The following is a 13050-nucleotide window of genomic DNA, read 5'->3' on the forward strand; positions in this document are numbered from 1 at the left end:
TTGTGCATTTTTTGCAGAACACAGCTGTAAAAGTGTTCATGTCCAATCATAAAGAAGGTAAGTAGAAACATTATATGTCTTAATAGTCTTTTTTACTTACTTTAATCAATGTCCTTATTGACATATTTAAAAAAAATATTTGGGAACTTGACCATCTTCCTCTGTAAGCTCTTAAGCACTCTTAACCGACATCCTCAGTTTACCCTCAACCACTTCTCTTTTACACAGAGATATACATTCGATGTGTCTTGTAATGAATGTTTTGTTCTCTTGGAGGACTTGCTATAATGTTTATAATGTCTGCCACTGTCAGTACATGTATGGATCATTCAGCAGCTGAGTTATGAAATGCTTTCAAGGGAAAGTAGGAAACATGTTGCAGGCTACTTTCTTTGCCCTGCATACTCACAAGCTTTTCACATGATTGAAATAACTATTTACTTATAACAGATAAGTTATCAATTAACCCCACAAAAGGAAACAGTCAAAAGGCAAATAAACTGCTTCACAAAAACACTATTTTTTTATTACATAATGGAAAACAGACTTTGAAGCCTTAAACACATTGAAATACTTTATTTCTCTTTATATTTCTAAAGACAAAGAAAACACAGTTCAGTCAAATTACAATAATTACCAGAAGAATCTTATACAAACTAATGATCAATCAATCAAAATTTATTTATAGAGCACTTTACAATCCAAGTGGACACAACGTGCTGTACAGTAAAACAATAAATGAATACATAAAAGATACTAAAGATAAAGCTCACATGAAGCACTAAATACAAATAAAAACAATACAATAAAAATGATAAATGATGACTATACAGTATATTGTTTTTTTATTATAAATTTAAAAACTCAGTCATGTTTACACTCATCCATCCATTATTTAAGAATTAGACGATTAAGAAAGAGACATTTTGCATTTATGGAGAACATGACATCTCCCTCTTCTCCTTCATGATGCTTGAATCTCAATCACTCTGTTTACATAGTCTGGTTCTACTGCGTCCTGTAGAAATTAAACAGCACAAAGAGAGAGGTGTTAGTGCTCTGCAGTGAGTTTAATGCAGCTGAAAGACAAATGTCAGCAGCACCTTGAGCTTGTCTTGGTGATATAAAATGAGGTTAGCTACTGTTTATGCTGTGGTGGCCATTTGCACTCTTGTATGTCTAAACAACCAATAAACAATAAATAAGTTTTGATTCCATAATTTAAATGATTAAAGTTATGTGAGAAAATATCTTTTGATATCTGGAAAGTTAACTGTATTGGAAAGTGACATTGATTTAACCTTAGAGTAAACATTTCAGCTGTTTGTAACTGTAAAACTAAAAGCACAATTGTTCAGTTGACTGAGAAAACTGGCAGAATGCAGCTGTTTGGCAAAAGAACAGACCACAGTAAAAAACACATAGGGGAAAAGCCTGGGTCAATGTGACTGAATGAACGTTCCAGATTCTATGAGTATAAAAGTCTAAGGCTATCGCTAGTGGGTTTATGCCTCACGCACATGTGCAGCACTGAAGAGCTTTGTCATCATCCACCATTGGGATGGGCCACAACCACAGCCTCACCCTGTGTATAAGGGCGCTTTGACAACTGAAAATCTGCACCAAGGTCCGAACTTAAATTTATGTTTTGATACATTTTAATACATTTGGTTAAATGCACTGTAACCGCTGTAGACAGTGTAGGGTTAACACAAGCACCCCCGCGCTATCCAACAAGGGGGATGCGCACTACACGAACACTCACTACAGAGTAAGTCGTGACCCGGGAGACAGATAAAAGTGGACAAAAGAGCACAGGGACTATGGAGGGATTATTGGGTCAGAATTAAAACTAAAAGTCAAAAAACAGTGGGTGCACCGGACAGAGGAGATGAAACGCAGCTTCCTCCTCTGACCTGTAAGGAGGCCATGCGCACGCCCTCCAGGAAACGCTTCAACAACAGTTGAGCTAACACTGTCCTGTCACTGAAACCTTAGTGGCAGGAGGAAATGGCAGCAGCATAGGTTTTAACATATTGAAAAACAACTCTCTGTGCATTAGAAGATGGAGGAACAAAAGCACACAGGGCAGGAGGCAGGCCACAGTGTCCAGACCTGGAACGCAGTCCAATTTGGGGTATACGAAAGCCGAGTGGACGCAGCGCTCGCTCACTTGATGGTGCATACCACATCCTGCTAGAGACCTGTCTTCTAAGTACTGCCCCTCTTCAGATAGCACCTGATCACCCCTCCGGCTTGGGAGACCCAGATCGTCAACAGACCTGCTACACACGGTCTAGCAATGGGGAATCAACCCCCTTGACATGATGGCCACCCCTCTGTTTTGTATGCCAGGAATGTGCTCCGCTCTGATGGAAAATAGTGTGTGCGCCCATCTGGCCAAAACCAGCAGCTGTGTAATTTATGCAGTCCATAAACCAGCATGTCGGGTGCATGGACTGCAAAGTGACCTGCATGTACTTGTTTTATTATTAGCCTATTTGTTTAGATTGTAGGCTGCAAAAATATGGCAAATATAAGAGCAGCCTGCCTCCGCCTGTCAAAAATGCCTTCTTACTAGCTATAATAAACACTTAAACTGACAATGTAATATGTTTGAAGTGTTTTATATCTATGGATTATATTGTAGGCAAGTCCTTTACCTTTTGTTCTCTGCTGTTTCTTCCACCCTATTGTGCCTCTCTGTCTGTTTTTGCCTGTGAGTCTGCTTGGTTTGCAGGTGGGCATGGCTTTCTTCCCTGGCTCCTGCACTCTGGGTCTCTACACACCTGCATCTCATTTCTAATCAACCGCCTCAAATCAATCCAGTTCAGCATGCTAGTATTTGCCAGATCATCTGTGTATCTCCAGTAGTACACACCTTGGCTTGTTAACTTGTGTTTTGTGACTTTTCCTTGTGTCAACTAACCTTTGTGTATTCTCCCTCGTCTCAGAGACTACCTGGACCAGCCTGCCTCCTTGCCCACCTGCTCCCCAATCACTGCTTCAGCCAAACCACATCGCTCTGTTTTCCCTGTCTGGACCTGGATCATCTCCCTCGCCCCTTGTGAACTGAATTTGTTTATTTTCTACAATAAACGGTTATCTGGCTGTGTTGTGCTTTTGGGTCCAGTTTAAATGTACACTTTAATTTAAAACATTTAATTCCATTAAAAACATAACAGAACAGTTTTATTGGCTGCAACAGTAAGCTGTGTAATGGTTAGGAGGGCTAGGGCCTAGATTTGAGGCCCACGCAGGGCTCTATGACAGCAGTTTTTTGTGTCAACAGAGACCGTCTGGTGGACCGCCATCTTGGTGAGGTCGGCTGAGCTAATAAGTTTCCTTTCGTCATCAGATTGAAGTAGAGAAGAGTTTGCTTTGGCGGAGGCAGTCTTTATCTACCTCTGCTGGCGACCCATAGGAGCTACAGACATGCAGGATATCAATCTACAGCCCTGTAGGATCTTTTGTTCTCAAGCTGTGGCCTGTAAACCATGGGAGTGCTTTTGGTCATAGGAACATTGACTGTTGGTAGTAAATAAAGGCCAGCAAACAACAGTTGTGCACGTGAATAAATTTGGATTAATCAAAAAATTTATTAAAAATTATTTTTAAAAATTTATTTAAAAAATGTAATTTAATTAAAAAATAAATGTATTAATAAAAAAAAAGAAAAAAAAAGATTGGGGTCATAGCAAGGTTGAACAATAAAGACATGGGGTGTGTGAAAATGGGTGTGTGTATTAGGGCATGTCTGGCCATTCTCTATTAGCGGTGGTGGGGGTCGATCACCAAAAGGGGAAGACGGGTGTGAAAAGGGGGGTTTGTGTATATGGGATGTCCAGTGATATCCTCTAAAAGCGAATGTTTGGGAGTGACTTTAGCAATCGGTTGTATATATATAGCGGGCTAGTTTTTTGACTTACATCTGACCAAGAGCGTGGAGCAGTGTGACTGAACGATTTTTTGGGTAAATCTGTATCGGAAAGAGCTATGTTCGTGCAGAACAACAGCGCCATCTTTGCAGCATCACAATCATGGACGTCGCAGGTAATCAATTAAGAGTAATGACTCCAAAATGACGTATAATTATAGATCCTGTTGTGTATGGCTCCCAGAAAGAAGACTCCCCCAACAACATTGGCTGATTTTCTGGACCGAAAGGCTTGGGCGTCTCGTTTGAATGGGCGGTGGAAGATTTTACAATGTCAGTATTCTTGTTTGAGCATGGAACAGTTCATCTTTATACAAGAGAGCTTGATGAAATTTTTCTTTATGAAAGAACACCGCACATTAGTTTTTCAGCCAAAGACTGGAATTACTTCAGAAACAAAGTCTGTAAAGATATGAGTGCTTCAAAAGGAGTCAATACCACACAATGGTGCGGGTCTGTGCCTGGAGAGACCTTGAAGTCTACGACCCAGAATCCTTTTTTAGATCGTGAATGAAATAGAACCCTTGAAATCTTCTCACACATTGATAAATTATTCAGATGGTATAAACTTTATGTTAGGGATCAAAAGAAAACTTTTTGGTCCTCAGGACAAGCAAGATGAACAACAAACAACACCACAGACAACCTCAAAGACCTCCACGACGGGGCTGACGGTGACATTGTTCTAAAATGTTTTGTGCAGGTACGAGGACATGTGCAGCGGGTGAGGATCTATCGAGCAGCCCTAAATATTTTCCATTACTCCAGGATGATGATAACTCATGGGTGGGTGACTATGGCAAAGAACTGGGGAAAAGAAATTTAACATTTCTCGTTCCTGAAGAAAAAGCAGAAGAGGACAAGAGCAGGGCCAAGCATTTTAAGGGTGCCTGTTTGGACACTCTGGATTGTTGCGACAAGGACACATCTCCTAACACTACTGCTAGCGGTATTATACAGGTAACCGTAGCTTACTACGTATACTGCAGCAAAAAGCTTTACAAACATGTGTGTATTGTGCATATACAGATGAATGGTGCAGAAAACAACCTCTCACATGCATTGACACGCTACCCTTCTTTTATATTAAAGGACATAAGAGAGAAATTACGTAGAAACTTTTTAACAAAAATTTCGCTGATGCTCAAAAGTACATCCTACGTGGTCTTGGGTTGGTGCCAATATGTGAATGCAGTATTCGAGACATTGCAGCAGCTGCTCTACAGATTTGGCTGATGAACCCTTTTCTCATTGCTTCGCTTAAACGGGTAGTTAGAGTGGAGGACAGTGTGAACACAGTAGTTAAGGAATCTCTGGACATCTGGAAGGGGGAACAACACTAAAAAACAATGGGGAATGTGTCTAGTCTACTAAACCATGTCAAAAAGAGATACATCGTGTATAAGATGAGAACACTGTTGTGTGAAGCTGCTAACAATGCGATATGTGACACAGATAGGACACTATGTTGTTCTAGATTTGACAAACAGACAGAATGTGTTAGACGAATGACCTCTGGATGGCGTACCACGGTGCAAATGACAGCGGATAAATATGCAGATGTGAAATCTACTCTACTCGATATAGCAAATGTTTTTCCTATGAACAATAATGATTTTCATACAGGTCATGTGTTTTGTTTTTGTACTTTTAGCATTGATTTGTGTGTTTTAATGCTAACCAGAAAACAACTTGTCGATGTTGCTGATGTGATGTATTGCTTAACTGAATCTTTGGTTTGTAAAAACATAGGTGCTTGTACTGATTTTTGAAAAGTGTATACTTGTATTCATTGCTGACGGATATGTTGCATATGTTGTTGGAAATAAAACACAGACGTTGAAGCGTCAATCTTGGTAACAAAGATCATGGAGGAGGTGATGAGGAATATACTGTATACTATGCGACAGAAAATGCAGGGGGTTACGGAGGCAAGCAAAACTTAAAAAGGCCCTATTTGACACTACTGGAGTTTGGTACGCAGATTCAGACGTAGAAAACTGGCTCATGAAGCAAGATGCCTATACTCTACACAAGACGGCTCCGGTGCATTTTAAGAGAAACAAGGTTTTAGTGAATTCAATAAATTGGCAATTCCAGCTAGATCTAGTTGACATGTCCGCTTATTCTACTGAAAACAATGGGGTACGCTATTTATTAACGTGTATAGATTTGTTTTCAAAATACGTATGGGTGCGTTGTTTAAAAAATAAGAGTAAGGTAAATGCGTCACAATGTCCTTTAAAGATATCTTAGCTGAAGATAGAATACTGCTTAAAATTCAAACAGACGAGGGAAAAGAGTTCCTAAACAAAGATTTTGAGGCGTTAATGAAAATTAATTGTATCGTACACTTTACTACATCAAATGAGACTAAGGCATCTGTAGTAGAGCGCTTTAACAGGACTCTGAAATCTAAAATGTGGCGTTATTTAACAGCCAATAATTCTAAACGATACGTAGATATATTGCAGGATTTAGTCACCTCCTACAATCATAGTTATCGTCGTAGTATTAAAATGAAACCGATTGATGTAACAAAAAATATGAAGATATTGTATTTAACAACTTGTATAAAACAAAAGATAAAAGAGTAATTCATTTTAAATATGAGGTGGGCGATATTGTAAGAATTTCAAAACTACGTGGCCCTTTTAAAAAAGGATATGAGCAAAATTATACTGAATATTTCACTGTAAAGGAATACGTGTCAAGGGACCCTCCTGTTTACAGGTTAAAAGACTATGACGGCGAAATATTACAGGGGACATTTTATGAGCAAGAGATGTAAAAAAAGTTATTATAGATAAAAACAAAACATTTAAAATAGAAAAGATTTTATCTAGAAAGAAAAGACAAGGCCGGGACATGGTGTTAGTCAAATGGGTCGGATGGCCAGATAAATTTAACTCGTGGATTTTGGAAAAACAGGTCATTCAGCTACCTTAGCAGATTACAAACACACGTATAAATGGATACAGAGGATTTTGTTGTCACCCTGCCCAGCAACTCGTCTGCATTATTTTACCCGAGCAATACAATAGCAAACTTTAGAACGAAACTATCCAAGCCTTTACACTTTAAATCAGCATACGAGGTGGGTTTGAAAGAAATACAATATCCAAAAACATGGAAATTGTTTTCATCAGAAGACTCAAAATTTGTTGTGTTTGATAAAAAATCCAACAAAGGGATAGTTCTATCAGCGACACAGGGGTTCTATACAACAATGTCACAGATGATAGCTGAACTAGACAGTTGTTTATCTGAAAACGACATGGGTCACATTGAGCTTGATTACAACAACATTACCAACAGAGTAAGCATTAACGTTTCAAGGAAAACTTGCACAAATGTTGTTATTAATCCCCGAAGCGGCTTTTAAAACTCACGAGGGAATTGCAATGTTTAGATCTCAGCCACGAACTAACACAGTGTTGACACAGATGCCATTTTTTGCGCCACATCCTGCTGATGTTAACGTAGGGATGTATAATATATTTGTTTATACCGATATTGTTGATCATCAAACAGTAGAGGATAGTTACATCCCTCTTTTAAGAATAGTACATATATTAGCCGAACAACCGTATGATCACAAATACTTATGACAGACCCCACTACCTGAGGCTCTGCAAAACACATATTGATAGTATTGAGATTTCTCTCAAGACAGATCAGAATCAACATATCCTTTTTACGTACGGCAAAGTGATATTAAAGCTACACTTTCGACCCGTAAAATATCAGTATTAGAGAAGGAGCAAACATGTACCATCCATATGCTCACAATATGGACAAGTACATTGCATATTATACAGCCCAAGTGGGAGGTGATTTACCAGGATACATCGGGCTCGGTGCTCAGTATGGTGCAGGGTTAGGGGGTATCTTTAGGGGTTTGTTTAGATTAGCATTCCCCTTATTCAAGAAAGGATCAACATTTGTTGCCCCTCATTTAAAGACAGCTGCTAAAAACATAGCTACGGATGTTATTAATAACGTCATGAACAGACGTCAAGAGGGGTCAGGTATAGAAGCCGTGGCCCCCCGACCAATAAAACGACCTCCTGGGAAACGAGGGAGTTCCCCACCCAAGAGGCGTAGCCGAACAACAAATAAGAAGGCCCATACTAAGACTAGAAAAAATAAGCAAGCAAGGAGAAGCAAGTCGACAAAACGTCAGAAGTCAAGAGATATTTTCTAACAAGAATGTCGTTGGTACATAGCCTGTCACAAGAGTGCGTCAAGTCGGAGCTAGACCTGTTTATGGTGCCGTTAACACAAACAAGTATTGAGAAATGCATCTATGTCGAATTCCCTCCTCTAGCAGCAATATCAGACTCTGCACCCCTTGAATTTTTCATTCCAGCTAGTACAGAGGACTACCTGGATCTAAACAATATGTTTCTGTACATGTGCGTAAAAATCACCAAAGCTAATGGCGGAAACCTGGATCAAGCAGACGAAGTGGGCTTTATCAACTACCCTGGATGTACAATATTTTCACAGGTCGACGATATCGTTGGGGGAGCGACTCATAACGCACGTAGACCTCAAGATAAAATTCATAAGATGTAAAAATGAATTTTGTTTAATGCGCAACACTGTAGATGACTTTCGGGTTAACATTATGTCAGCAAGCCTGTTTGTAAAGAAAGTCACCGTATCTCCAGCTGTTAAGCTAGCACACACTAAGGCATTAATGCTTGGCAACGTTAAATATCCCATAGACAGAGTCTGTCTTAAAAATTTTAGCGTACCAATGGGCACTACTGTTTGTAATCAAGAAAATGTATTCTTGGGACAAATACCTAAATTTATTGTAGTAGGATTTGTAGATCATGAGGCATTTACAGGTAGTTATGTGCGTAATCCATTTACATTTAACCATTATGATATAGAGTTTTTATGTTTATATGTTGACGGCCAACAATATCCTTCAAAACCCTGGAACTGGAACGTATCTTAAAAACAATGCTATGGCCATAACCCGCGACGAGTTTTGTAATGGATATAGTCTGTTCTGTTTTAACCTGAGCCCTGATGAAGGATGCGGAGACCATATGTCACTCATTAAAAACTGTAGCGTTAGATTAGAGGCTCGTTTTAGAAATCCGCTTCAACGCACAATAAATGCAGTTATTTACGCCACATATGATTCTATAAGTGAGATATCATCAAGAAGACATCTATGAAGATTCTCAGTCATCCAGGTCATAGTTATCCAACGAAGGTTAAAATGAAGGGCAACTGGACTTGGTTGAAGCTACTGGAAGATGTTTCGTCCCTTATCGAAGAAGTCCTTTGGATAAGGGACGAAACGTCTTCCAGTAGCTTCAACCAAGTCCAGTTGCCCTTCATTTTAACCTTCGTTGGACATCAAGAAGACAGGTTCTCATTGACTTTTTCTAACTTTGACAAACGTGTGTGAATACGATAGAACTGTCAAAAGTACTTGATAAGGTAGTGAAGCAAGGCGTCTTTCTTGGAGTATTTGCTAGTGACCAGCTTCCTAAAACAGTTATTAAGATACAGATACAACACTGGGTCGCTATCTATATTGACAAGCAGGGTGTGGGATCATTCTTTGACAGTTTTGGGAACTCTCCGGTATACTCACATTTTCCTGAATCCTTTTCTGTCTTTCTCAACAGTAATTGTAAGTCCATGCAACATTCTGTTAGACAAGTGCAAGATGTTGGTTCTGTAGTGTGCGGTCAGCATTGTGAGTGACTAAATATAGTAATACGGTCATGCAATGATTTTAGGGTGTGCAAATTTGTGAAAAAAATACGACCCTCGGTTGTATGTGGTCAAAATAATTATGCAGAATGTAACCAGTGTGTCCAAGTATCAGATTCTTTTAAATGTGTATAATAATATTAAAGTTGTGTGCCATTCATCATCAAAATGATTTGAAATGTGTACAACAATGTTTTTTGTTATTATTATTATGGTGATATAAATAAAAACACTTTGAAATGATAAAGTTATGTCTCTATGTATTTATTTAAAACCGATAACGATATACAATTAAAATGTTATCCAATCACTCAATCGCATTTTAGGAGATATAAATGGACTTGTTTCATTGTTTACTAATCGATGTCCTCTGGTAATAAGAGGTGTAGATGATGATCCAGTAATAAGAGGAGAAGATTTTCCAAAAGTCTTTCTCTTAATCTCGTCAATTTTTCTTTTGACCTGTTGACGGCATTGACAAAGTTAATGTGTGTTCTGGTCTTTTTCTCCTTGTTTTACCATAGTGAGAAATCTCTGCAATGGGATGGAATATGTTTTTGCTTTTTCATGAAGATCTTCAGTCTTTTGATCCAGAATGTCTTTTATAGTACGATCCAGGTCATGTTCAACAGTTTCTCAAATAGACTTGTGTGCCGGAGGTCTTCTTAAAACATCAAGCTGTTTTTTAGGTACGAGAAACATTTTTTGTGCATGCTCCATAGTCATCTAAGTTTGTCTTGAACCAATAAGACTCGTTATAAAAGGCACAGCGTTACTCAGGAGGGGAGAAGAAAACCGCCAGACTGTTTAAGCAACGTCTTCTTTTTCTTTGAAGCGCAAACCTTTTTATTGGCGAGCAGTCTAATCCCCGCCTTCTTCTTTTTTAATTTTTGATACTGTGTCTTATTTAAAGGAATTTTACCATTTAAAATATTGTAAGCTATTTCGCATAACGCTACCAAGAGGTCTGGTGATGCAGATTTAATAATATTCACTCTCTGAGATGGAGATGCTCCATGCATAGTATGCAGTAAAGACAGGTTTCTTTTAATGCGATCAGACATGTTTATTTACTTTCTCTTAGGCACATACACAACAGGCAGGTCTGAAAGAATGTCAGTTCTGAGTCTGAACACGAAAAAATATTTACAACATTTTCAATCTGTTCTGAAATGAGCTTATTGGGATTTTCAATAAACATTTTCACAAAATATGTTTTACCATTGTTATAAGGACCTGACACAATTAGACTAAAAGGATATTGTAGCCTAAAATCAAAACCATCAGTCTCCCTAACAGCCATGGTATGGTAAAGTTCTCAGATCAGGAAAAACTCTGCCTATCGTGTACACAACCTGAAGTCTTGCGGCTAATGTTTTATTTTTTAGTTCGAAAGCCTTTTTATTTCTCAGATACTTAAATTGTCTCCTATTGTTAGGATAGTAGATAGGGTGATATCTATCTCAGCTTAAATCCCATAATATCCCACATTCTGTGATGCAGTATAAAACCGGAAAATGGTATGTATGTGATGCGCTGTTTGTCATGGAAAATAACACTATTTCAATGTTGTTTACAACAAGTCACAAGCTATTTCTTTTAACTCATCGCCATCGTTGTGAGTGGACTGTTTTGCTCAACCTAAATACATGCTTAAACACAGGTGGAATGCATTTGGTTTACTCTCTTTTCAACCGGGTCATCCCATCTTGCGTATGTTTGTCCCCATTCGGTCAGTGAAGTCACTACGCAGGAGGAATGCGAACAATAAACACTTGCACACGCACTTGTAAACATCTTGTGAGCCATCTGTTTTGCGTTCTCACGCATAAATCCATCACATCACTAAATACTAACTATTTCAATGTCGTTTACAATAAGTCACAGGCTATTTCTTTTAACTCATCGCCATCGTTGTTAAGTGAGTGGATTGTTTGTGTAACCTAAATACATGTTTAAACACAGATGTAATGCATTTGGTTTACTCTCTTTTTGTGTGTGTGTGAGTGTGTATGAGTGTCCCCCTTCGGTCAGTGACGTCACTACGCAGGAGGAATGCCCCGTTCTTGGAGATCGGTTATAAAGGGAGGGGAGCCACAGAGCCTCTTTTCCTGTGGTGCAAGAGTGCATGCATTTGAAATATTTGTTACTGAGAGTTTTAAAACAAGAACGATAAATAAACACTTGCGCACGCATTTGTAAACATCTTGTGAGAGACATCTGTTTTGTGTTCTCATGCTGAGTTAAATCTGGTTTTGTAGCTCCTCTGTCAGAGTTTGACTCCTTTTCTCCCCGCACTCAGTACGTATTAATATTAATTCTACTAACCATTTATAGAAAAAAAACATGCATGCATTTGAAACTATTGTTACTGAGAGTTTAAATCAAGAAGGAAAAATAACCACGCATGCATTTGAAACATTTGTTACTGAGAGTTTAAATCAAGAACGAAAGATAACCACACATGCATTTGAAACTTTTGTTACTCATTTTGTTGCTGAGAAAGTTTAATTGTCCGCTATAAGACAGTTTAGTCACAGTTAAGAGAAAGCGTACATAAATCCACACTGAATCTCAGTAGACCCTCCCTCCTCTACATCACAATCTTGCAACTAGAAGTTACTGCATGTAATGTAGTAACGCAATGTAGTACAGCCTATCAGCTTTAAAGGCCGTCCCTCAGACATCCCGTGATGCATTTCGACTACAGGAGCTTTGTTAAAAATTACTGAAAAAAACTCCTATTTGTATGAAATACAGAAGATGCTTTGTAATTTATGTTTTCTTAAATGTTTCTGGTTATAATATAATGTTTTTTGTTGGTAATTATCATTCCTATGACAGTTTACTATTGAAACCATGAATGAAGGGACTGTTTCATTTGATGGGGATGGTGACCGGACAAAGCACTGACAAGTTACTGTATACAACTCTTTAACGGCTGATTGTTAAGCTGGTCTGTTAAAGCATAATCGTTACATTGCAAGCAAGAAAGTGCTGTGGACAAGGTCTCACATTTGATGAGAGATGTTATGTTGGCTCAGACCAATTGGGGCAGTAGTATAACCTGCTATGACAGGCGATGTTAAATGAAAAACCCCAGAAAATAACAGTAGTCAAACTCTGAAACTTATAATGGGTTGCATAAGGTGTTTTGTTGAGCTAGACATGTGATTGTGCCACTGTGGCCGAAGGTGGGCGATGTCGAAAGATAAACCCCAGAAAACACTTCAATTCTCACACAAATAACAACTCACCAGCAAGAAAGCAATACTCTCTGCACTATCTGCTTTCAAGTCTATAAGGCGTAAGGATTATGATACGCTAAACTTTAATTAATTTATTTGTATATAGATAATATCATGAAT

General features: G+C 38.5%; 1 protein-coding gene across 1 annotated transcript in view; it reads right to left on the reverse strand.

The window, feature by feature from the left end:
* Positions 1-500: 500 nt before the first annotated feature.
* LOC119907855 (vascular cell adhesion protein 1-like) overlaps positions 501-13050 on the reverse strand; it is a 28426-nt gene continuing 15876 nt past the window's right edge. The window contains exon 8 of the mRNA XM_038725539.1: positions 501-1018. Within this exon, the coding sequence (XP_038581467.1) occupies positions 981-1018 (38 nt within the window). The 3' untranslated portion in view covers positions 501-980. The remainder of the gene's footprint in view (positions 1019-13050) is intronic.

The sequence above is a fragment of the Micropterus salmoides genome, unplaced genomic scaffold, assembly GCF_014851395.1.
Source record: "Micropterus salmoides isolate LMB-PRFRI ecotype aquatic unplaced genomic scaffold, ASM1485139v1 Ms_hic_scaffold_1, whole genome shotgun sequence".
Classification (NCBI taxonomy): domain Eukaryota; kingdom Metazoa; phylum Chordata; class Actinopteri; order Centrarchiformes; family Centrarchidae; genus Micropterus; species Micropterus salmoides.